Here is a 22,683-nt window from a genome sequence, read left to right as displayed (position 1 = left end):
GAAGGGAAGGGAAGGGAAGGGAAGGGAAGGGAAGGGGAAAAGAAAGAAAATATAGCTGGAACACTAACCTTTGAAAGTTGCCAAGATAGCAACAATGACCTAATGCTCCTTTGCATATGGCAACACTCTAACCTTGCCTCAAAGTCTCAGGAGTAAATGGTTCTCCCTGTTTCTATATTGTATCTTCTTTACCCTATGAGCTGGCCTGCCTTTGTGTGTTCAAAGACCTAGTGATATACTCTGGAAGAAAAATAGCAGATTGGCTCAGGTGTGTTTTCTGACTGTGACACTTATTTTTGACACTTATTCCTTGGGTCGACCTATTAGTGGATCTTGTCTGTGGATGGCAAAAATAATATTTCCTTTAAAGGAGTGTTGACAATCACAATAAAGCATCTAGCAAAGGAAGTGCATGGCTCAGTAAATTTCAGGTTCCCCAGCCCCAGCCATTCAGTCAGTTGGTAGGTTGAGTATAGAAATCTTGTTTGAGTCATTCTTTCATGGGACTTTGAAGTTGTCGTTTCATTGTATTTTAGGGACCAATGTTGAAGAAATTTTCCAGTGACAATCTGATAGTTACTAACATAGATGTGGCCTGTGTTTTCCCCAGGAAACTTTTAGGATCTTCTTTGTATCCTTAGTGTTCACAATGATTATGTAGTTGTAGGTCTTTTAAAATAACCAATATGGACACACAAAGGGCTCCTTTTAATCTCGAACGCTCGTTTTATTCAATTGGGAAATAACTTTTCGAGTATTTCTTTAATAATTTCCTTATTTTTTGATTTCCTAATTCTACCCGATACTTCTATTAATTGGATATGAGGCTTCACAGCATAATTTCCTAATTTTAATATCTCTGATTTTGGCTTTATCTTTTTCTGCTTTTTTTTTTTTTTTTTTTTTTTTTTTTGACATGGAGTCTCACTCTTGTCACCCAGGCTGGAATGGAGTAATGCAATCACAGCTCACTGCAACCTCTGCCTCCCTCGTTCAAAAGACTCTCCTGCCTCAGCCTCCTGAGTAGGTGGGATTACAGGCACCCGCCACCACACCTGGCTAATTTTTGTACTTTTTGTAGACAAGGGATTTTGCCAGGTTGGCCAGGCTGGTTTCAAACCCCTGACCTCAGGTGATCCACCTGCCTTGGCCTCCCAAAGGCTGAGATTACAGGCATGAGCCACTGTGCCCAGCCTCTCCTACTTTTTAAGAGATTTCCTTGACCTGCATATTTTAACTTTCTAATAATTTAAAAACAAATTTGCCATATTTTTTAATTGCATGGTTTTTTTCTTATTCTCTGTTTTCCTTCTTTGTATAGCATTCGGTTCTTGAATTGTAGATTTATTCTCCTTTTAAATGTTTCTGCACATACAAATTAGGATGTATTTATTTATTTCTGGCCCTAAAAGTATCTGTTTTCTCCAGTACTTTATTTATTTTATTTATTTATTTATTTGAGAGGCAGTCTCGCTCTGTCGCCCAGGCTGGAGTGCAGTGGCTGGATCTCAGCTCACTGCAAGTTCCACCTCCCAGGTTTATGCCATTCTCCTGCCTCAGCCTCCTGAGTAGCTGGGACTACAGGTGCCCGCCACCTTGCCTGGCTAGTTTTTCTGTATTTTTTTTAGTAGAGACGGGGTTTCACCATGTTAGCCAGGATGGTCTCCATCTCCTGACCTCATGGTCTGCCCGTCTCGGCCTCCCAAAGTGCTGGGATTCAGTATGTGTTTTTATATTTGTTTATCTTGGTCTTTTTTCCCCTCACATTGTAGATTTTACTCAATTGACTAGATAATCTTCCTTTGCCCAGTCATACGTGAGAATGAATCAGTAGAACTGTGAAATGAATATGAATAGGACTTACCAACTAGTGAGTTTCATTATACAGTGAGTAGGCACAGAGATTACCTTGTATTTTGTAGTCCCTAACGCCAAAATGCAGAACACTTTGCTCTGAAGACCCAACTCCCACACTCGTGACCTTAGTCCACCCCAGACCATTTTAGTTTTCTTTCAAAATGAGGAACTTTTTATTGTATCCTCCCAGGGTGTGATGAGAAGAGTTGAACAGTGGGAATGGGGGGCAGGTAAATCCCTTTTCACACCTGCTCCATTTTTCACCCTTCATCCCACATCATCTTTGGCATTTCTAAATCCTAACTCTCTCTAGGTTTTTGCAAGATAGATGGGGGCCCTCCTTGGCTGTGCCCTCAATCTGTCATCATTCCTCCACTTACCTGTCTTCTCCCGGAAACACATGATATGCATCATTCACTTAATGACCCTCTTTATATTCTTTTCATTGTTCTGGGGCTGTATCTGCTTTGCTTCTTTACTATCATTTTAAAGAGATCTTGGGAAAAGGAGATAACAAATATATGCTCAGTTCATCATTGACCTTAATTTTCTTTTTCTGCTTGTTCTAAATCAAGGAGGATCATTACCTTCTTAAGAGGCTAAGCCAGCATTTCTTAGATGGTCCACTTCTATATCCTGAAACTGTAGTTTTAAAGCAGAAAAGCTATCTTTTTTTTGACAGTCTGAGCCTCCACTTTTCCCCAATTACACTAAACAGCTTCTCTGCTTTCATGTATTGACAACCCCCACTATCACCTTTAAATCTTGGAATATTCAGTTTTATTTGATGTGTGTAGGTGTATAATGTTCTGAGTAACAGGAAAGTGAATCACCAAAAAAAAAAAAAAAAAAAAAAAAAAAAAAAAAAAAAAGAAAATGGGCTTAAAAAATTAAACAACAAAATGTCTAAAGGTTTATTTATCGTTTTGTAAGATCTCACCACGACAGGGCATCTCAAACTGAATAGATTCTTTGAGAGAAAAAATCATCCTGGTGACTGTTTAGGTGTTCTTTTCAAATAATTATGGGAATCATGGCACTTTGATTCTTTTTGACAAATACCTAGTGTGTACTTACTGAGTAGAAGGCTGGAACAGAAATTTGCATAGAGAAATGTAAGTGGAATCATTATTGAGTCGAGTCAAGTAACGGTGGGTTTGAGCCCCACATCAGTCACGTTCTACTTTCTCTAAGATAGTTCAGGTCTCAGCGTGTCAGTTGCCTCAGTGATAGTTAATAATACCTCCTTCGGGGTGATTGCGAGAGACAGAGTTAATGTGTGCATAAAGACATGCATGATACCTGGCACTTGATAAGCACCTATCAAATTGTGGATGATTTGATTATGAGGTAAACAGGCTTTAAAATGTCATAGCCTACCCTTTTCTTAAAATTATGGGGGAAAAAAACACTTCTTCCCAGACATATCAAAGTTTGTGTAACTCCAAAAGCCCAAGCATAGCCTTTTTTTAATGTATTTCTCAGTTCCTCTGCTTTCGTTTAAGGTCAAACAGAGCCAGGCGATCACTTAGACAATATTATTTAGCCCGATGAATTGTGAAACAGTAATGACCCCTTTGGACCATTTGTTTTGTGATTTTCATAATTTCTTACTGAAGAATCACTGACTAGTCTGTGACATGACAGATTTTGATGTCTTCCAATTATGTACACATTATAGAATCTATGAATTAGAGCTATTGTTCTTTCCTGTGGTGGAGATGGACTTGTGGCTCTTTATTTGCCTAATGAGTTGGAGTCCAGGAGCTGGGCAGATGGAATTCTTTTGACATTTATTTCGAGAGAAACCATAAACATATTACAAAATAGTATGAAAATATGCAAATATTACTAAATTTATAGAAACAAAATTTTTTATCTCAACCATACTAGTTAACAACTGCTTATAAACTGGGGCAAGAAATCAGTTATAGTCTTTCATTTAACAAACAGCCCTTATGTACTGAACCCTACTATGCATGTACACGGTGATGAAACAAACAAAAAACCACTGATGAGATTAAAAACTACTGGTTTTAATTCATGCATCCATTTAACAAACTTTTGTGTGTCCGTACTTCGGCACTGGGAATCCAATAGTGAATAAAAAACAGGCATGATTCTTTCATGAGCTTATTGTCTATTGGAGGAAACTTTTGCTAAATGAACATCCATAGGCATAGATGTAGAGCTACACTGTGGTGAAAGTAATGAAGGAGACACTCAGTGCTGAGAGCAGTATTGCAGGGGGCCGACTCGTGTGCATCAGCAAGAATTCTTTCATCCTGAAAAGATGACTAATCTGAAATGTGAAGGATAAAGAGATATTAACTGTGGGCGAATGAAGAAGAAACACTCTGGAAGATGCAAAGGCTCTTCAAGTGGAGCATGCATGCAGCTTTTGGGGAGGTGAAAGGAGGACAACATATTTTGACATAGAGGACAAAGGCAGGAGGATGTGTGAAAGAAAGCTCTAAATTCCTTCTCTTGTAATACCCTAAAGCTGTCCTTTTAGTTTTGCTTTCATTTACTCATTTATTCATTCTTTGATTCATTCAGGCATTCAATAAATGACTATTCCATGCCAGTTCTAGGGCCGGCACCATATTAGGTACAGATAAGAGAGTGATTAAGATATAGCCCTGGCCCCAAAGATCTTACAGGAGAGAAAAAAATGTCAAGATGCTATGGGCCCTAGAGGAACAGCACTATCCTTGGCCTACATTTAAGAAGCTCATGAATTAGCAGAGTTAGGAGGAGAAGGAAGATAATTTCAGGAAGTAGAAAAAGTTGTACAAAGGTCTAGAGGCAGGCCAGGTGTGGTGGCTCATGCCTGTAATACCAACACTTCAGGAGATTGAGGCAGGTGGATCACTTGAGCCCTGGAGTTTAAGACCAGCCTGGGCAGCATGGGAAGACCCCATTTCTACTGAAAATACAAAAATTAGCTGGGTGTGGTGGTGCACACCTGTGGTCCCAGCTGCTCAGGAGGCTGAGGTGCGAGGATTGCTTGAACCTGTGAGGTTGAGGCTGCAGTCAGCCATAATCGTCCCACTGCACTCCAGCCTGGGTGACAGAGCAAGATCTTGTCTCAAAATGAAGCATAAAAATAAAGTCCAGAGGCGAAAGAATGTTTGGCAATGGCCTATAAATCACAATAGGCTCTGCAAGGTTTCCTGTGTAGACTGTGAGGTCCTAATTAATAACAAAATATAGGTAGGAAGGCAGACAGTAGCCAATCCTTAAAGATCCATTACGTTGTATTAAGGGCCTTGGATTCTTTTCATAAGAGTTATGGGAAGGCACTCAAGAACTTTAAGCAGGGCAATTGGCATGATCAGATCTGCGCTTTAGGAAATGATCACACTTGTGGCAACATGGAGATGGAATATTTGCTCAGAAGCTACTGCAGGAACACAGCCAAGAGATGATACTGATCCAGGCTAACTTAGTAGCAGTGTAAATGGATAGATATGGACAGATTGTTGTTGCCGTTGTTGTTGCTGTTTTGAGACTGAGTCTCACTCTATTTAGCCCAGGCTGGAGTGCAGCAGCGCAATCTTGGCTCACTGCAATCTCCGCCTCCTGGGTTCAAGCAATTCTCATGCCTCAGCCTCCCAAGTAGCTGGAATTAGAGGCACCCATCGCCATGCTCGGCTAACTTTTTTTTTCTTTTGATTTTACTTTAAGTTCTGGGATACACGTGCTGAATGTGCAGGTTTGTTAAATAAGTATACATGTGCCATGGTGGTTTACTGCACCTATCAACCTGTCATCCGGGTTTTAAGCCCTATATGCGTTAGGTATTTGTCCTAATGCTCTCTCCAACCTTTCCTTCCACCCACCGACAGCCTCCGGTATGTGATGTTGCCCTCCCTGTGTCCATGTATTCTCATTTTGTATTTTTAGTAGAGATGGGTTTTCACCATGTTGGCCAGGCTGGTCTCCTGACCTCAAATGATTCGCCCGCCTTAGCCTCCCAAAGTGCTGGGATTACAGGCATGAGCCACAGCACCTGGCCTATGGACAGGTTTTAAGGTTGTTTAGGAATCTGGGATATATAGGACATGACTCTTGACTGGATGTAGGGTAGAGGAAGATTTTCCAAATGTCTTCTGTGTTTCTGGAATGGGTCTACTAGGTGGATGGTGGGCACCACTCAAAAGGCAGAAAAAGAAGTGGGTTTCTTAATCCATGCATTTATTAATCTGTATAGTAGACCTTATTTTAATCATCTTAGATGGTTGCCTACATCACAATAAAAGCTAAACAATTGACATAAAGAAGGCATTCAATAAAGCTCAGGAATCATTTTCAAATATGAAGTTCTTTAGAAGAGTTAACCACTGGAAGTAGGAGACAGTAGTTACTGAAAATGTCAGAGACGTCTTTACAGAGCAAGTGAGCTGGGTCTTAAGTGAAGAGAAACACATCACTGGGGGATAAATGGATGGATGAGTGACAGGAAAGACATTCTTGGCAGAGAGCACAACAGGTGCAGAGCTCAGAGTTCTTCAAGAAACTGAAAATGGCCCACTGTTTCTGCAGCACAGGGTTTGTGAAGGGGTTAACAGAAGACGAACTAGAAACCTAGGTTAGGAATAGATTCTAGAGGTTCTATAAAACACGCAGAATGTCTGAGTGCAGGCCAGCATTTGACAAAACATTTCTGCAGAACACGGGTATTGTATAAAATGTAAATATAGGCAAATTAATATGGAAAATTCTGATTTGAACAAAGTTAAATTAACTTTTTTATTGCAGGATTTCTCAGAGGTTTTACATGTGCATTGGAAACCTACAGCAGAGGGCTACTATAGCATGAGGCTTTTTTTCAAACTGCACTTCTTTTCCCAGAACACTGATTAACAAACACCTCAAAACACACTGATTCTGTGCCATTGGATTTAGGAAACTTTACACTAGGCAGTGAGGAACCATAAGTTACAAAGATCATACTGACTTAGTGAGGAGGGTGACTTGGAAGGGGTAAAGACTTAAGGCCTGAAGATCTTAAGAAGTTAAATGAGATAATAAGACAGAAAAATCATACATGCTAAGTAGAGAGAGGTGGTGGAAGGGACAGACAGGTGCTCACGTGCGTGTGTGCATGTATGTTTTAATCAGGCACTGGACACTCAGCAAGTGCTATTTGTAGTCTGTAGAAGCTAGGGAAGGGTTTACAGGAAAGTTATAAAGCTCTTTGTCAACATGAGGAATTATTATTTCAAACCTCTTTTGCATTTCTGATGCCTTTTGATTCCCCTACGTGGCATGTGTGCAAACCCACTATGAGAGAAGTTAAGAGAATTTGCTCATAGTTCCAGAGCTGATGGAATGCAGAATTGACCTTTGCTCTTCTAAGCCTGGGGCTCTTTTTATTCCATTGTGTTCCCTCTGAGCTCAGACTCAAGCTGGGATTTGAAGGATAGGTAGGGTTTGCATAGGTTGAAAAGTAAGTAAAATATTTTGCTTCAGAGAAAAAGTACAAGAAAGGACACAGAGGCATGTGAATGGCATGACTGACAGTCTGGAAAGTGTCACTCTGCTAATGTCGGTAATCTCTCCATGAGTCTTCCCATCCTTCAAGGCAGAGCATGTGACATATGTAGTGGCTTAAGACCCACTCTTAGAAGGGTCCTGTGCTTGGTTTAATGCTCTGTTGTTCCTGTCTTAAAATTCCAAATACTTTAGGAACAAAAGACTCCCCCTTTTTTGATTTGGGCCCCACAAATTATGTAGTGAGTCTTGCTTCAAGGCCTAGGTCAGGTATTCTACTCATCTATTTTATCTTTCAAAGCTATTCTCACTCCACTAGATGCCTCTACATGTTTACATTGTGGTTAGTTCACACTTGGTTGGTCTCTTATTTGCACATAAATTATAACAGTTATCTTTGCAATCAAGTCATGAGCTCCTTACAAGCAACTAGAAAGCCTAGTGCTAAGCACATAGTAGGCAGGTAATAAAAATTTGATATTGAATAAATATGCCTCCATTAGAAGCCCACTGACATGAGTTTCATACTCCTTTATAATGAAACCATGTCTTTTAGTTAACTTAAAAAAATAAAAAAAAAGAGCAAATCTGTTAACGTAATTCAAGGATGAAGACTACACAAATGAATAAAATCCAGCATCCATGTAGACAATGACAGTGTTCATAAAAATGACAGTATCCAACACCTAATACCAAGAGTGAACATTTATTGGGTATGCATTATGTGCCATGCATTGCTTTAGGCATTTCATTCCATTTTTACAACTATCCTATGAGTGGATCCTATTACTATCTTTGTTTCACAAATGAGATAAAACCACAACATGATTAAGAAACTTGCCCACAGTAAAGATTTGACCTCAGGCAGCCTGGTTCTCAAAAGTCATGCCTTTAGCCATTTGCCTATTACCCTTTACTGACCCATCATAGAAAGGAGACTTACATCTGGACTTATATCATTACCAGTTAAGTGCTGTATCTGTAAGAGCCACTTGTATTCTGTACGAAAAAATATGCTGGGGACATTATAGCACTGTAATTCTAAACTTGCACTCAACTTTGTACCTTTCTTTGGACCCAGGCCTTATTTATTTCTCTCTCTCTCTCTCTTCTTCTTCCTATCTGTGAAATAGACATAATGAGTCAGCATTTGGAAGCAGGAAGTGCTCTAAACTATGTTGCTGTTGTTGTTTTCCTGGGGAGAGAGTCGAAAACCATCATTAAATTCTCAAAAGGATCTATGATCCTAAAATGTTAAAGTCATGGCTCAGGGCCTATGCTACTTTTCAAATGTAAATTTATGAACTTGGATTTTCATCCTTTGTTCAGTCCTTGTAGGGTTGTCAGATGCCAAATGTAAATTGCAAAGATCTCTATTTGCGGGATGTTTAATATCATTATTTTCACTCTATATTTATTCCATAAATATTTATTGAGTTTTAAAATATATACAACCTTGCTTACAAGTTCAAGGTCCATCTAACTCTTGAATTCTGGCTTCTGTAACTTATCACACTAGTACAGTAATGGCCAGAATGACAACCTTCTTTGCATAATGCCTTGAATTTGTCAACATGTTTCCCACATGATGAGCTAAGTTTACCATGTGCTGTGTCCTAAAGCTTCTAAAGCTGCCTATACTTTTCAGATTTCCTCCAAAGAAGGAGAGTGTGGCAGACCATGATGGTGTAGGTGAAGGATAATAGAACCAGTTAAAGATAATAGAACTGAGCATAAAGGCTTTCTACCCGGGCATCTACAGCTGTGGCTCAGGAGGACTGATACAGCTCCTCCTGCAGCATTTCCCTGGCCCATCACAGGGCTTAAAAGCAGAGGCAAGGGAGAAAAGAGGAACTGTGTTACTTTACAGTTTTGTCCAGGGCTGGCCCTAGTGTCTTTTGAAAGACACTGGTAATTTGAAAGACAGTGGTAATTTCTCCCCTTGACACTGACCTTAGAATACTGGAGAGTTAAGCCAACTTAATTATCCAATAAATTTGTATTAACCTTCTTAAGAAAAAGGAGTGCATATGCCACAAAACAAAAGTTAAGAAGAGCCATTGTGTGTGTGCGGATGTGATCATGGGATTCAGGACACCAAGTCTCATGCTCGTCTGTCACCAAATTACCAGGTAATCTGGGTAAGTCGCATCTTTTCTCTAGGCTTTCCTCATCAACAAAACGATGGGCTAGACCTAATTCTCTCTAAGCCCACTTTTTAGCTTCAACTTTGCCAGATGTATGATTAGCACTGCCTGGAGTTAGACAACTGCTAAGTTTGAGGATAGAATCCTCAAAACTGCCCTAACTTCTGACACCAATTACAAATTCAGAGGATTTCTAAAACTATTCTCAGTTTTGATAATTCACTAGAAGAGTTCACAGAACTCACTGAAAGTGATTATACTCAAGGTTATGACTTATAGGGAAACGATACAGATTAAAATCAACCAAAGAAAGAGATGCATAGGGCAGAGCCTGGGAGAGTTCCAATTGCAAAGTTTCAATTGTCTTCAGGGTGCATTACCCTCTTGCCATTGACCTCATGCATTACCTCCCTGCCATTATCCTCCTGCCATGTGACAATATGCATAAAGTATTGTCAACCAAAGAAACTTATCTGAGCCTTGTATTTAGAGTTTTTATTGGAGCTTGATTAGGTAGACATGATGGACTAATTGATTATATACATGATTGAACTTAGTGTTCAGGTCCCCTGATAACCCTGTGACCCAAAGCTTCCACCCTAAGTCACATGGTCATTCCGGTATTGCCACCCCCACCCTAAGTTCCACTGGAGTCAGTCCTTACCCTAAACAAAGACATTGCTGTCATATATGATACAGATTTCCTCCAAGAAGCCTAGGGCAAAACCCAGGCCTCTCTTTGGGCAAGGGTAAATCCTTTACTACATAAGCATCCTAGGTTTGTTGTTCATTAATTTTCCTCATGATTCATCCTTATTATTAAGCAAACACATATTCACTCTTTTATTCTTTCAAAAGATATATTAGCATAACTAGTGGTGCCAGGCACTGTTCCAGGTACTGCATATAAAGCAGGGAACAAAATAGTTCCTGTCTCCCTGGAAATTATGTTCTACTGGTGTAATAACCAAAACCAAATAAATATATACAGTCTAGTTGCAATATGGGGATAGAGAGTGATGGACAGAGATGGAGGTGCTAATTTATTTTATACAGAGTAGTCGAGAAAGGTATCCCAGTGAAGTTGATACTGGAACAGACACCTGAAGAAGTAAAGCACTGAGCTATGTTTGTGTCTGAAAGAGAGGGAACATAAGATGCAAAGGTCTTGGAATGGGAATGTTCTCCTGTCTTCCTGTTCTGTCTTCCTTCCACGTCTATAGGGAGTGGTGGTGTTGGGAGGGGAGGTGAAATTTGGTGGTGCTGCAGGTGATAAGTGAAAAAAAAAAAAAAAAAAAAAAAAGACAGAGCTATAGCTGGAGCTAAATCTTTCCAGCATTTTAAGAAAGTTTTAGTCTGCATGTGTAGGAAGCCAATAAAAGGCTTTGAGCAGAAGTGACATGAAGTGATTTGCATTTAAAAGGACCATTCTGCCTGCTGCTTGGAAACTTCTCTGTAGGGGTTGGGGGTGAAGGAGGATCAGAGACTGGTTCGAATCTATTGAAATAATCTTGGTGAGATAGGATGATAGTTGGAGCATGGTAGCAGCAGTGGAGATGGTGAGAAGTGGTTGATTCTGGATATATTTCAAAGTTAGAGCAGGCAGGATTGAAAAGATGGGAATGAGAGACTGGAATGAAGGAACAGGAGGGTGGGACAGGGTATTGTGGGGCAGACTTAGGGGTTGAGATGCCTTGTAGATGCCCCGTGAAATATTAGCTTGGCTGCTGGTGATATTGTTCTGGAGTCTGGGGAGAGGTTTATGCTTAAAGTTCAGATTTAGGGTTTTGTTGTTATGTGAGTGGTAAGCTGTGGGACTGTGGACTTTGAACTTTGAACTCTAGGGTAGTTACACGTTTAGAGGTCACAGCAGTGAGGAGCTACCAAATGAGCCTGAGAAGTGTACACTGAGGCAGTAGGAGAATAAAGAGAGAGCAGTGCCCAGGAATCAGTGAAGAAACTGTATTAGGAAGGAGAGAGTGCTCAGTTGCATACAAAACAAACTGTTTGCATGTATGAGTTAAAGACAATGGAATATCTCATTCAATAAGTCCTCAGAAATTAATCCACTGATCATGTGACACAACATTCTACTCTCCAGTACAATCTAAAAGACTACTAATGGTTCTCTACTAGATGCCTACCAACTATACCTTTAAATTTCTCCACCTTCATTGGTTATAATAGTGTCCAGATGCCCAGATATGAAAGTTCCCTTTTTGGCAGTGACATCTGGCTATTTGGCTTCTTCTCTTAGCTGGAATTGAAGACATAGGTGTTGAACTAAATAGTTGACCTATTAGGATGGTAACAATTACAGTGATGGACGAATATATTACATCTTTTTTGTCTGAGTTTGTTATATGGTATCATCTTACTATTAGAATCCTGGTCTTTCTGTATTTTATTTATTCAGCTTACTAGTTTTAGGGGGAAATGCAGATTGGATTCAAAAATTACTATTCTTTATAATATATATATAGGTATGTCTATATATATTTTCATCTTCAGTTTGTATAACTTTAAATAGTTCTGAGGCTTGTCAGATTAATGTTATTTAGTTCAGTTTTAGCATTACATTCAAGGTCCTAGTAGATAAAACTTTATTTTTTAAAGAACACATTAAAACTTTTCTGCAAATGGAATAAAAATTTTGAAATAGTTCCATTGTACCTCTGCTGTCCAATATGGTAACCGTGGTTGCCAACCCCTAGAAATGTAGCTAGTTTTGAGAGGTCTTTTAGTGTAAAACATCAGATTTCAAAGATTTGGCATAAGAAAAGAATTTAGATATGTCATTAGTAATTCCATATTGGTTATATATTGAAAATATATTTTGACAGATTAAATAAGATAATTTTATCTTCAAAAAATTCAAATATAAATATATTAAAATGAATTTCATCAGTTTGTTCCTCACTTTTTAATGTGGAAACTAGAAAATTTACAATTACAAATGTGGTTTGCATTATATTTCTATTGCACAGAGCTGTTCTATACATTCTGGTCACATATATGTTTTTATATGTGACCAGAATTGTTTCATGTGTCTCTTGACTTCCTGGTGTGAAGAAAATGGTTTAATTTTTTCTATACAAGTTTCATCCTAAAATGTATTCCATGGAATTAAAAAATACTTATTTTTTTTTTTTTTTACTAAGTTTAAAATGATAATCTAAAAAATCTAAAATGATGCCAGAGTCGGTGGCTCACGCCTATAATCCCAGCACTTTGGGAGGCCAAGGCAGGCAGATCACGAGGTCAGGAGATCCAGACCATCCTGTCTAACACGGTGAAACTCCGTCTCTACTAAAAGTAAAAAAAAAATTAGCTGGGCCTGGTGGCGGTTGCCTGTAGTTCCAGCTACTCGGGAGGCTGAGGCAGGAGAATGGCGTGAACCCGGGAAGGCAGAGCTTGCAGTGAGCCAAGATCGCGCCACTGCACTCCACCCGGGGCAATAGAGCGAGACTCCATCTCAAAAAAAAAAAAAAAAAAAAACTAAAATGATGCATGTTCTAAAAATGTTTTTAACAGAAATATGAACACAAAAGAAAACTACACATAACCATTGCTAATATTTTGATACATTCCTTTTAGCATATGCACATTTTTTAACCAAAAAATTGTAGCAGTTGGCTTATTTTGGTTTATGATTTTTTAAACATCGCGAACATCTATCTTTGTCACCACTTTTAAGCGTTTCTGCACTACCATACCTTAAGGATATAGCATGCTCCATACTCCCTATAAGTAAAAGTGGTTTATGATAGTGATGATTTTTTAATCTTTAATAACAGCTTTATTGATATCTAACTCACATGTCATAAGGTTTTCAATTATATTCAGAGTTGTGTAGCTATTGCCCCAAATTTATTTTATTTTTATTTATTTATTTATTTATTTATTTATTTATTTGAGACAGAGTCTCTTTCTGTCGCCCAGGCTGGGGTGCAGTGGCGCAATCTGGGCTCACTGCAAGCTCCGCCTCCTGGGCTCACGCCATTCTCCTGCCTCAGCCTCCTGAGTACCTGGGACTACAGGCGCCCGCCACCACGCCCCGCTAATGTTTTTGTATTTTTAGTAGAGATAGGGTTTCACTGTGTTAGCCAGGATGGTCTCAATCTCCTGACCTCGTGATCCGCCCGCCTCGGCCTCCCAAAGTNAATTTATTTTATTTTATTTATTTATTTATTTATTTATTTATTTATTTGAGACAGAGTCTCTTTCTGTCGCCCAGGCTGGGGTGCAGTGGCGCAATCTGGGCTCACTGCAAGCTCCGCCTCCTGGGCTCACGCCATTCTCCTGCCTCAGCCTCCTGAGTACCTGGGACTACAGGCGCCCGCCACCACGCCCCGCTAATGTTTTGTATTTTAGTAGAGATAGGGTTTCACTGTGTTAGCCAGGATGGTCTCAATCTCCTGACCTCGTGATCCGCCCGCCTCGGCCTCCCAAAGTGTTGGGATTACAGGCGTGAGCCACCGCACCCGGCCGCCCCTACCTAATTTTAGAACATTTTCAACACCCCCAAAAGAAATTCTGAACCCTTTAGCAGTGATTCGCATCCTTTCTTTTTTACCCTCAGTCCCTGGCAACCACTAATCAATCTACTTTCTCCATCTAAGCAGTTGTCTATTCTGAACGTTTCACAGAAATGGAATCATACAATATGTGATCTTCTGTGTCTGGTGTCTTTCACTTAGCATGTTTTCAAGTTTCATCTGTGTTGTGGCATGTTTCAACTGTTCATTCCTTTTTATAGCTGAATAATATTCTATTGTATGAACATATAAGTTTTTGTTTATCCATTTATCAGTTGATGGACATTTTGGGTTGTTTCCACTTTTGGCTATTATAAATAATGCTACTACATGAACATTTGTGTTCAAGTTTTGGTGTGAACACGTGCTTTCAATCCTCTTCAATATATGCGTAGAAGTGAAATTGCTGGGTCATATGGTAACTGTGCTTATTATTTTGAAGAACTGGCAAACTATTTGTGGCTGCACTGTTATACAATCCCATAAGAAATGTAGGATTTGAGGGTTCTGATTTTTGCCACATCCTCACCAACACAATTGTGGTGATTTTCAACTGAGAGAATATTCATCCCTAAGAGAGACAAGTAAGAGTCTAGTGGTGAGTGCTTTGGAAAGAGACCTCCAGGTGATTCTGTTGTGACCTAAACTCCCTGCAATAGACACACATGCGCGCGCGCGCACACACACACACACACACACACACACACTCACAATAGCTCAAATCGCAGTGGTTAAGAGCATGGGCTGTAGAGACAGATCATGGGGCAGAGCCAGGCTCTCATCTGTCTGACTTCGGGTATATTATTTACCTCTATTAGCCTCAGTGAAATGGAGATGATATTTACTATATAGAGGCTGTTGTTAGAATAAAATGAGACAATGCAAGTAAAGCCCTTACCACAGTGCCTAGTACATAAGAAATGCTCAATGTTAGCTATTATTATTATATGAATGAATCAATAATTTTTGATTATATGAACTCATTATAATTTGCCTAACAAATTATTTTGTTGGGCATTTGAGTTGTTTCCAGTTTTTCATGATAATAAGCAATGTTCTTTAGAAATAATTTTATGGCTAAATTTTGCCCACATCCATGGCTATTTTCTTAGAATAAATCCTGTAAAGTGTTATTTCTTGGTATATTTTATAAAGGTTTGAAAGACATTTCCCAATACTTATTCTTGTTTAAATTATACTACAATTTTACTTTGAGCAATGTAATCAGGTACTAAGTATGTCCCTGGAGTGTTGCTAAACTGGTTTTGGAAATCCTCACCCTATACCTAACAAATACACTGTAAACTAAAACTTTCTTGCAGAGGACAACCTAAATTTAACTCTAAAACCAATGAATGATAAGAGGTACAAGAAGATATTTTATCTCATGCTCTCAGATCTATACTCTTGAGTTTTGTAACATTTTTCCCATTACATCAATATCCTAACTAGACAAGTAAAACAGCTGTCAATGAAATCATGCACAGTGGATATTTTTGCTTAGTATTGAGGCAAATCAAGGACAAGAGTAGGGTCACAATAGAACCGGAATAGTCAAAAGGAGTGATTCCTTGAGAATGGGCATGGCCAAACAGTCCTACATTGTTAGGTCTAGGACCCTTATAAAAGCAATCACTCACAAGTCTACCATGGTAATTTCATAACCAGCCTGGAAAGGATCAGGCAAAGGCATCAAATTTCCTCTGATGGATATGGGAAACCTTCAGGGATAGGTAGGATTTCAAGAGTTATTTAACATTATGGCAGAAGTTTGGTTGAATGGTGGAATGCTCTGGAACTGACACAACTTGGGAGATTTATTATATAGAAATTGGAGAGGACTTTGTACAGATAACAGAGATAAGGGGAAAGATATATCAGCAAGTAATGTGTTTCTACTGCTAGACTGGTAAATGTTTAACAACTGGCTCTCAAAAAAACCCCTGAATTTACATAGTGGTTTTTTTTAAGTTTCCATTATGTAAATATGGCAGATTTCTGATGTTAAGCTACCAACATGATGTCTCTCAAAGCAGAACTAGAAAGAGATGTGCGTGATCAGCAAAATCAGCTCTCAATAGCCAGTACCTAGCAGCTTCAGTGTACCACTGTGTATTTTCACACGTTTTTGTACTTGAATTTCAGTTGCAGAAACATTTACATGGTAAAATCCATTAAGAGTCCAGAGTCTAGAATAAATACGACACTTTGAGGACAAGAGGTTTTGTTTTCTTTTCCCAGGTTAAATGCCACATTAAAGGATCACTTATGCGGTATTACATGTTGTAGCATGCACAAACAGGAATTGCAAACTTGCTAGAAATTCAAGAGGTCATTCTCTGGACAGTCAGCACGTAAACCACCTTAGAGAGTTGTGCAATTGGTGCTTAGTGATCATAGAGAGAAATTCCATATGATTCCACAAGAGAAATGTGACTAGGTCTGCACATACATAATGTCAAAGTCAAGAGAAGATAATCCTGATTCCTTTCATTTGCATAAGACTTCATGGTTTATAAAGGACTTTTTGCAAGATGATAAAATTTCATGTATCCAGTTTCTAGTTGTTCATTAAGACAGATTGATAGGCAGTAAAACTGAGGTTTCTAGGTCATTTCTGTTCACATGAACAATTGACTTGGAGTGCATCTCTCCAATTCTCTGCAAATGGGAGATCTCATGAAGTACTGCAGGAGGAAGAAGGGTCATTTTAGTGAAGCCTGGCTCTGAGCCAAACCTGGACTCAGCACTTTGGTTACCTCTGAAGCTACCCAACAACCCTGTGAAGTAGCAACTATTGTTTTCCTCCATTTTGCAAATACAGAGATTCAGAGATGTTAAATTACTCACCAAAGGTCATGAAATTTATAAATGCCTGAGCTGGGACACAAACCAGGACTGTCTGACACCTAAAGCCTCTATTAAGAATCTCCAGACTGGCTTAGGTCAAAGGTTTTAATAAAATTGTAGCTATTTAATGTGCTAATTGGACAGAGTGACCTAAAAGGTTCCCGTGTAGGAAGCATTAGCCTAAGGAAGGATAAGTGGGTATGTTGAGTGTTGGGGGAGGGGACCATGACAAGGGTGGTTAAAAAGAAAAAAAAAAATGTGTCCACATGCTGTCATACTGAGCTGGGTAACTTAAGAAGGCTGTATAATTGTAATTGGCCTTTTCTATGTAAAGTATAAGCCTGAAATATGTCAGTCTTTCAGAGTTCCCTCTGTTGCCTCCTTTGAATACTATGGTCCCTTTTACATGAACTGTAAATTAGACACTAAGTTCCATGACATCAGAGACTGACTACATCTTATACACTGATGCTGCTGAATCTCTGATCCTATCCCAGTGTCTGACATAGTTAAGTACTTGCACATTTGCTGAGCATTGCTGGTGGTGGTGATGACGAAAGTAAATACTCAAAGTAATAGCAATGTATTTTTTCCACATATTATCTCATTTAATCCTTGTAATAACTCTATGAAATAAATGCTATTCATTTTCCTAATTTATAGATAAGAAAACCACAGTTTAGGGAGATCTTGTAACTTGCTTGAGAACACACAAATAAGTGACAGAGAATGATATTGGAGCCTTGGCACTTAACATTGCACTATAGTCTGTTGATATAGAATGCATTTGCTGTATTTCTAAGAAAGCTCATGTTATTAAAATTAGATGATAGAATTTAAGTTCTAAGGAGAAACTCTGTTTTATATAAATCTATATCCTTGGCACCTAAAACAATTCTTTTTTTTTTTTTTCTCAAGAAGGAGTCTTGCTCTGTCTCCCAGGCTGGAGTGCAGTGGTGCAATGTTGGCTCACTGCAACCTCTGCCTCCTGGGTTCAAGCAATTCTCCTGTCTCAGCCTCCCAAATAGCTGGGACTACAGGTACATGACACCATGCCTGGCTATATTTTTGTATTTTTAGTATACACGGGGTTTCACCATGTTAGCCAGGATGGCCTCGATCTCCTGACCTCATAATCCACCCGACTAGGCCGCCCAAAGTGCTGAGATTACAGATGTGAGCCTCCGTGCCTGGCCAGAATAATTCTTTACATAAGTGCTTGGTAAATTTTGATCGTGTATATGCATACAGGAATAAATCGAAACAATTATTTCAATAGGAATACAGCTTATGAGCTAGAAAATTTCCAGCTCACAACAGATAATTTTAATATGGGAGTTAGAGGTATGAAACCTAAATATTTAAGTAGGATATTCAGCAATTTATTCATTTGTTTAAGAAATGTTTGTCTCCAACAAAAATAATTAAGCATCTACTAAGTGCCAGTTAGTCAACAGAAAAGATCTAGTGAGGTCAGGCATGGTGGCTCACACCAGTAATCCCAGTACTTTGAAAGGCTGAATCAGGTGGATCACTGAGGTCAGGAGTTTGAGACCAGCCTGGCAAACATGGTGAAACCCCATCTCTACTGAAAGTACAAAAATTAGCTGGGCCTGGTGGTGCATGCCTGTAGTCCCAGCTACTCGGGAGTCTGAGGCACAAGACTCGCTTGAACCCGGGAGGCAGACGTTGCAGTGAGCCAAGATCGTATCACTGCACTCCAGCCTGGGTGACCTGTCTCAGAAAAACAAATAAAATAAAATAAGAAAACAAAAGTAAAAGATCTAGTGAAAATGGCCAACAATAATAAGTAAACAAATATTATAAAACGCTGTGGGTCATGAAAAAGGCCAAAAAAAAAAAATGTGAACACAGAAAACACCAGAGGTCGGGACTATGGTGTGGTCAGGGAAGGTCTCAACGAAGCAGGGACAGTTGAGAGGCTGAATGCCAAGATGTGAAGAAGTGGCATAGAACATAGCATGCGGAAATGCTCACCACTATTGGAAAGAACTTGACATTTTAAAGGAATAGAGAAGTGGCCAGTGAGTCTTTTGAAGACTGATCTCTGCAGCCTACTCCCATCTCCCCCACTCTCCCCCACACCCCCGTCTCTACAGTGGTGCACAGGGCTCTTCTTACTCCCTTACCTTCTTCACCACATGTCATTGTGTTAAGGCACAGAGCCAACAGCTTTTTCCCCCTTGGTTTTGGGTGGATGAGCTGGTTCTCTCATATTAGAAAAGAGTAGTTGGCCAAATGGAAACCTTGAAATCTACTTAAACAACGGAGACCTATCCAATTTGCCTTCTCAGAACTTGTGTCTTAGGAAAAGTGCCTGGACTGTTGAATAAATGCAGGAGAAATTTTGCAGGATATGTGAAAAAAAAAAAAAGAATAAATCCAGAGGCTTGATATGTGGAAGGGACATTTTCCCCATTGGTTATAGTGGAAAATTCCTCAAGCACAGCCTGGCCAATGAGCCTGGGCCTACCTGATTCATCACACAGCTCTGTCCCAATCTAGCTCATGATTCAGAAAGACAAGAGGGAAATTTTCCCAAATACTATTCCAAGGCCTCCTGAAACAATTTAAGATTGTTCCAACTGAAGGCACAATGTCTTCTCATCATTTTGATTCACTAAGAGATGAACGTAGCTTTTCCCCACTCTGCTCCTACTCCAAATTGTGCCAATATCCAAGAGAAGCTGCAATGTGTAACTACAAAAGGACTAGATGTTGGAACCTTGGTGATAGATATGTCTTGGAACCTTGGTGATAGATACAGCTCATCCCATGGAAGAACCAGCCAGGACAACTGGGTACTAAAGTGGATTAAATCAACTTGTACCCGTCTTCACCTGTTACTAAAATTTTAAATGTGGATTTTGAACAAACAAGTGCATAAGCCTTAACGACCAGATGAAAATAAAATGGAATCTATTGAAAGTTGAACTGAACTCCCCCCGCCCCCTCCTCCAAAACACACACACACACACACACACACACACACACACACAATGTCAAGGAACATTTCTGCTCTTTTCTCCTACGGATATGCAGTCACTTTCTGGAGATGAGGACAAAGTAATTTTCTATCTACCAGAAGTATCCATACTGCATGGAAATCTAATGACAATTCCCAACCTCAGTTAAGGACTTGTTTTTCCATTTTTTTGAACTTCAAATACTTTCTAAATTGTGTTAGCTGAAGCATTGTATGTATATAATTGACTCATAGGTCCCTCTGGGCCCATCTAGCTAAACTTGTGGAGCTTAACTGAGCAAGACGTTTGCTGATGTCTCTCCCTACAGTGCTACCCATTGAAATGAATACCTTCTACAAGATGAAACCTAGGAAATGTCGTTTCCAAATTGGCTTTCTAGTGATTGGGGTTGATATCTTTTCCAAATTAGCTTTCTAATGATTTGAGTTGCTGCATTAAGTGTTTTTGGTTGTTTCATAACAATAATGTTCTCATTTTCTTGCAAAAGTAGAGTTTGAAATTTGGGAAAACATGGGTGGGGAGGGAATTCTATTTTTCTTCCTAGTTGAAGTAGGAAGACAGGTCTCTTTTCTGTATTAATTGGATTCCCAAAATTCCCCCAGGGTAGCAGTGGCTCTCTGTGGGCACAGGGCTCTTATGCTTATGTTCCTGTGCTTCAGTGTACCTTCCACACTAAGAGCAAATAGAAGGTGTTCCTGCACAAGCAAAACCTAATGGAGGGGCTGCAATAGTTTGTCCAAAACGAAGTGCAAAGGGCAAGGGAGAGTGGACTTTTTCAGACTGACCCTGTTTACTAGTCTCGTGCTTTCCTTCACCTGTGTAGACACAGATGTTTTATTGAACACCAGCCTCCTATAGTTAGAAGATATTTTGACTCTTAAGGAATGGGGGAAGCAGTTGCAAAGTTCTGGCCCCTGCTCTCCCTCCTGTTCCTAGTAGAGGGCTTAAGATAGGCTCTGAGCGGCGCTTTCCACTCTCTCCTCTCTTTCTGAAGCTTCGAGCCCCAAACCTCGCCCTTTAAATTCACCAAGGGACCACATGCATCATATAAGGGTGAGGAAAAGGGACCTGGATGTAGACTTCCTGACTATCCAAAGGAACCTACTTCTCTTTTCTGTCCTCAAGTGCAAGGGTCCGGAGAAAGGCAGTGAGCTAAGGGCTCTGGGTGCTAGCGTAAATGCAGCCCTTAGCTGAGTGGCGAGAGAGGGGAGGAGGTTGGAAGAGCGCGTCTATGCATTCCACCTGAACCTGCAAGCTAGTCGCTTGCTGCCCAGGTGCCGATTCGCGGCTGCTTGAGCCCCACTGCAGTAAAGAGCAACCGCAGCCTCTGCCTCGGCCACCACCGCTGCTGGGAAAGAGTCCTGGGGCTGCTGACGCGGTTGGGAGGAGCCTCGCCTTTAATGCACCAGCCGCCTCCAGCCTCCTGCAGCAGCAGCAGCAGCAGCAGCAGCAGCAGCTGCGAGTGCGCGCGTGTGGGTGTGAGGGTGAGTGCGCTGGCGCCGGCCGCAGCGCCCTGCCCAGCTCCCCGCCAGCTTTCCTACCCTCGCCTGCCGGAGCCGCCCTCCCGTGGGACCAGCACCCTCATTCCGGCCAGGCAAGCCTGAATCCTGTCCCTGCCATCTCGCCACTGCAGCTCGGGTCCAGAAAGGCACCATTTTGTCGCGGCTGCCCGCTCTCCCAGGGGGAGGAGGGATCTTTTTTTGCATTTTGGAGCGGCTGCCAACGAGGGGAACCTGTTGGGCATCTCCTCAGACCCGCTTGTGAGCGCCTCCGGGGCGGGGGGGCGGGACCATACCCCTCGGGGCACGGCGCATCTTGGCACCCGGAGGCAGCTGAGGCAGGCGCAGCATCCTCGCTGGGAACTGGAGCTGGAGTGAGCGCACCGCGCGGGAGGAGCCGCCGCAGCCTCGCAGAACCCGAGTGGAGGAGGTGACAGCTCCATTGCCGGGTTTTTATTTTTTTTCTCTCCGCCTCCCCGTCTCCTCCTCAGGCTCGGACCATGGTGCAGTCCCACTGGCTCCCCTGCCCCCCTCTCCTGTGAGACTGGCTGCGGGGAGGGATCATGGATACTTGTCTGCCGGCTTCTGGTTCCCACGCAAGTAAGCCTGCTGTCAATGGAGGAGGACATTGATACCCGCAAAATCAACAACAGTTTCCTGCGCGACCACAGCTATGCGACCGAAGGTAACGCCAGCCCCGCCGCATTCCGCCGTTGGGGCCGGGCGCAAGTTGCGGATCACTGTGCTTCGTGGGCAGCTGGGCGCGTAGTGGCGGAGACTCCTCCGGGCCCTGGGGCTGGGGCGGGGGCTCGGCTGGCCCCGGCAGCCGCCAGTGCACCCCGCATCCATCCGGGCTCCGCGAGGCGAGCCCGGCGTTCAGCAGCAGGTGGACCCGGCGCCCACGGGAGTTAAAATGGCCCTCAGGGATTAGGCTTTTCAGGGTGGGGCTCTCGCCCAGAAAGATGACCCCAGGAAGGCAGATGATCCCTCCCCCGAGATGTTTGCAGGGGTCTTGGGGGGAGATAAGAAGGGAGGGGCCCAGTAGGACCTTGGTACCCCCTCCCTGAGCGAAACGATGTTACGTCTCTCAGTGGCTGCAGGGAGGGCATGGTTTCATTTCCTGCCCATTCATCTCCCCGGCCGGCCAGGTTACCTGCTCAGACAATCAAAACCCCAAAGGCCCTTTGCAAACGGCCGAACCTCTTTCCTTTTGGAAGTGCATTAGCAAAAATAAAAAGGTGGCTGGGGAAATAGTGCTCTAGCGGTCAGCGAATGAGGCTGACAC

General features: G+C 41.3%; 1 protein-coding gene across 14 annotated transcripts in view; it reads left to right on the top strand.

The window, feature by feature from the left end:
• The window catches only part of PPP2R2B (protein phosphatase 2 regulatory subunit Bbeta), a 493,312-nt gene that overhangs the window by 187,098 nt on the left and 283,531 nt on the right, over window positions 1–22,683 (top strand). For 6 of the 14 annotated variants that reach the window (XM_017872296.1, XM_017872303.1, XM_017872337.1 and 3 more), the window contains one exon: window positions 21,890–22,083. The exons of 5 other annotated variants lie outside the window; for them this stretch is intronic. In XM_017872296.1, coding sequence (XP_017727785.1) covers window positions 21,890–22,083 — 194 coding nt within the window. Of the gene's footprint in view, window positions 1–21,156; window positions 21,494–21,889; window positions 22,084–22,683 lie in introns of those variants that run through there. 3 more of the 14 variants (XM_017872315.1, XM_017872288.1, XM_017872343.1) reach the window with 3 other exon arrangements.

The sequence above is a fragment of the Rhinopithecus bieti genome, unplaced genomic scaffold (genome assembly GCF_001698545.2).
Source record: "Rhinopithecus bieti isolate Rb0 unplaced genomic scaffold, ASM169854v2 scaffold_757, whole genome shotgun sequence".
Taxonomy (NCBI): Eukaryota; Metazoa; Chordata; class Mammalia; order Primates; family Cercopithecidae; genus Rhinopithecus; species Rhinopithecus bieti.
This window is presented reverse-complemented; position numbering and strand designations above follow the sequence as displayed.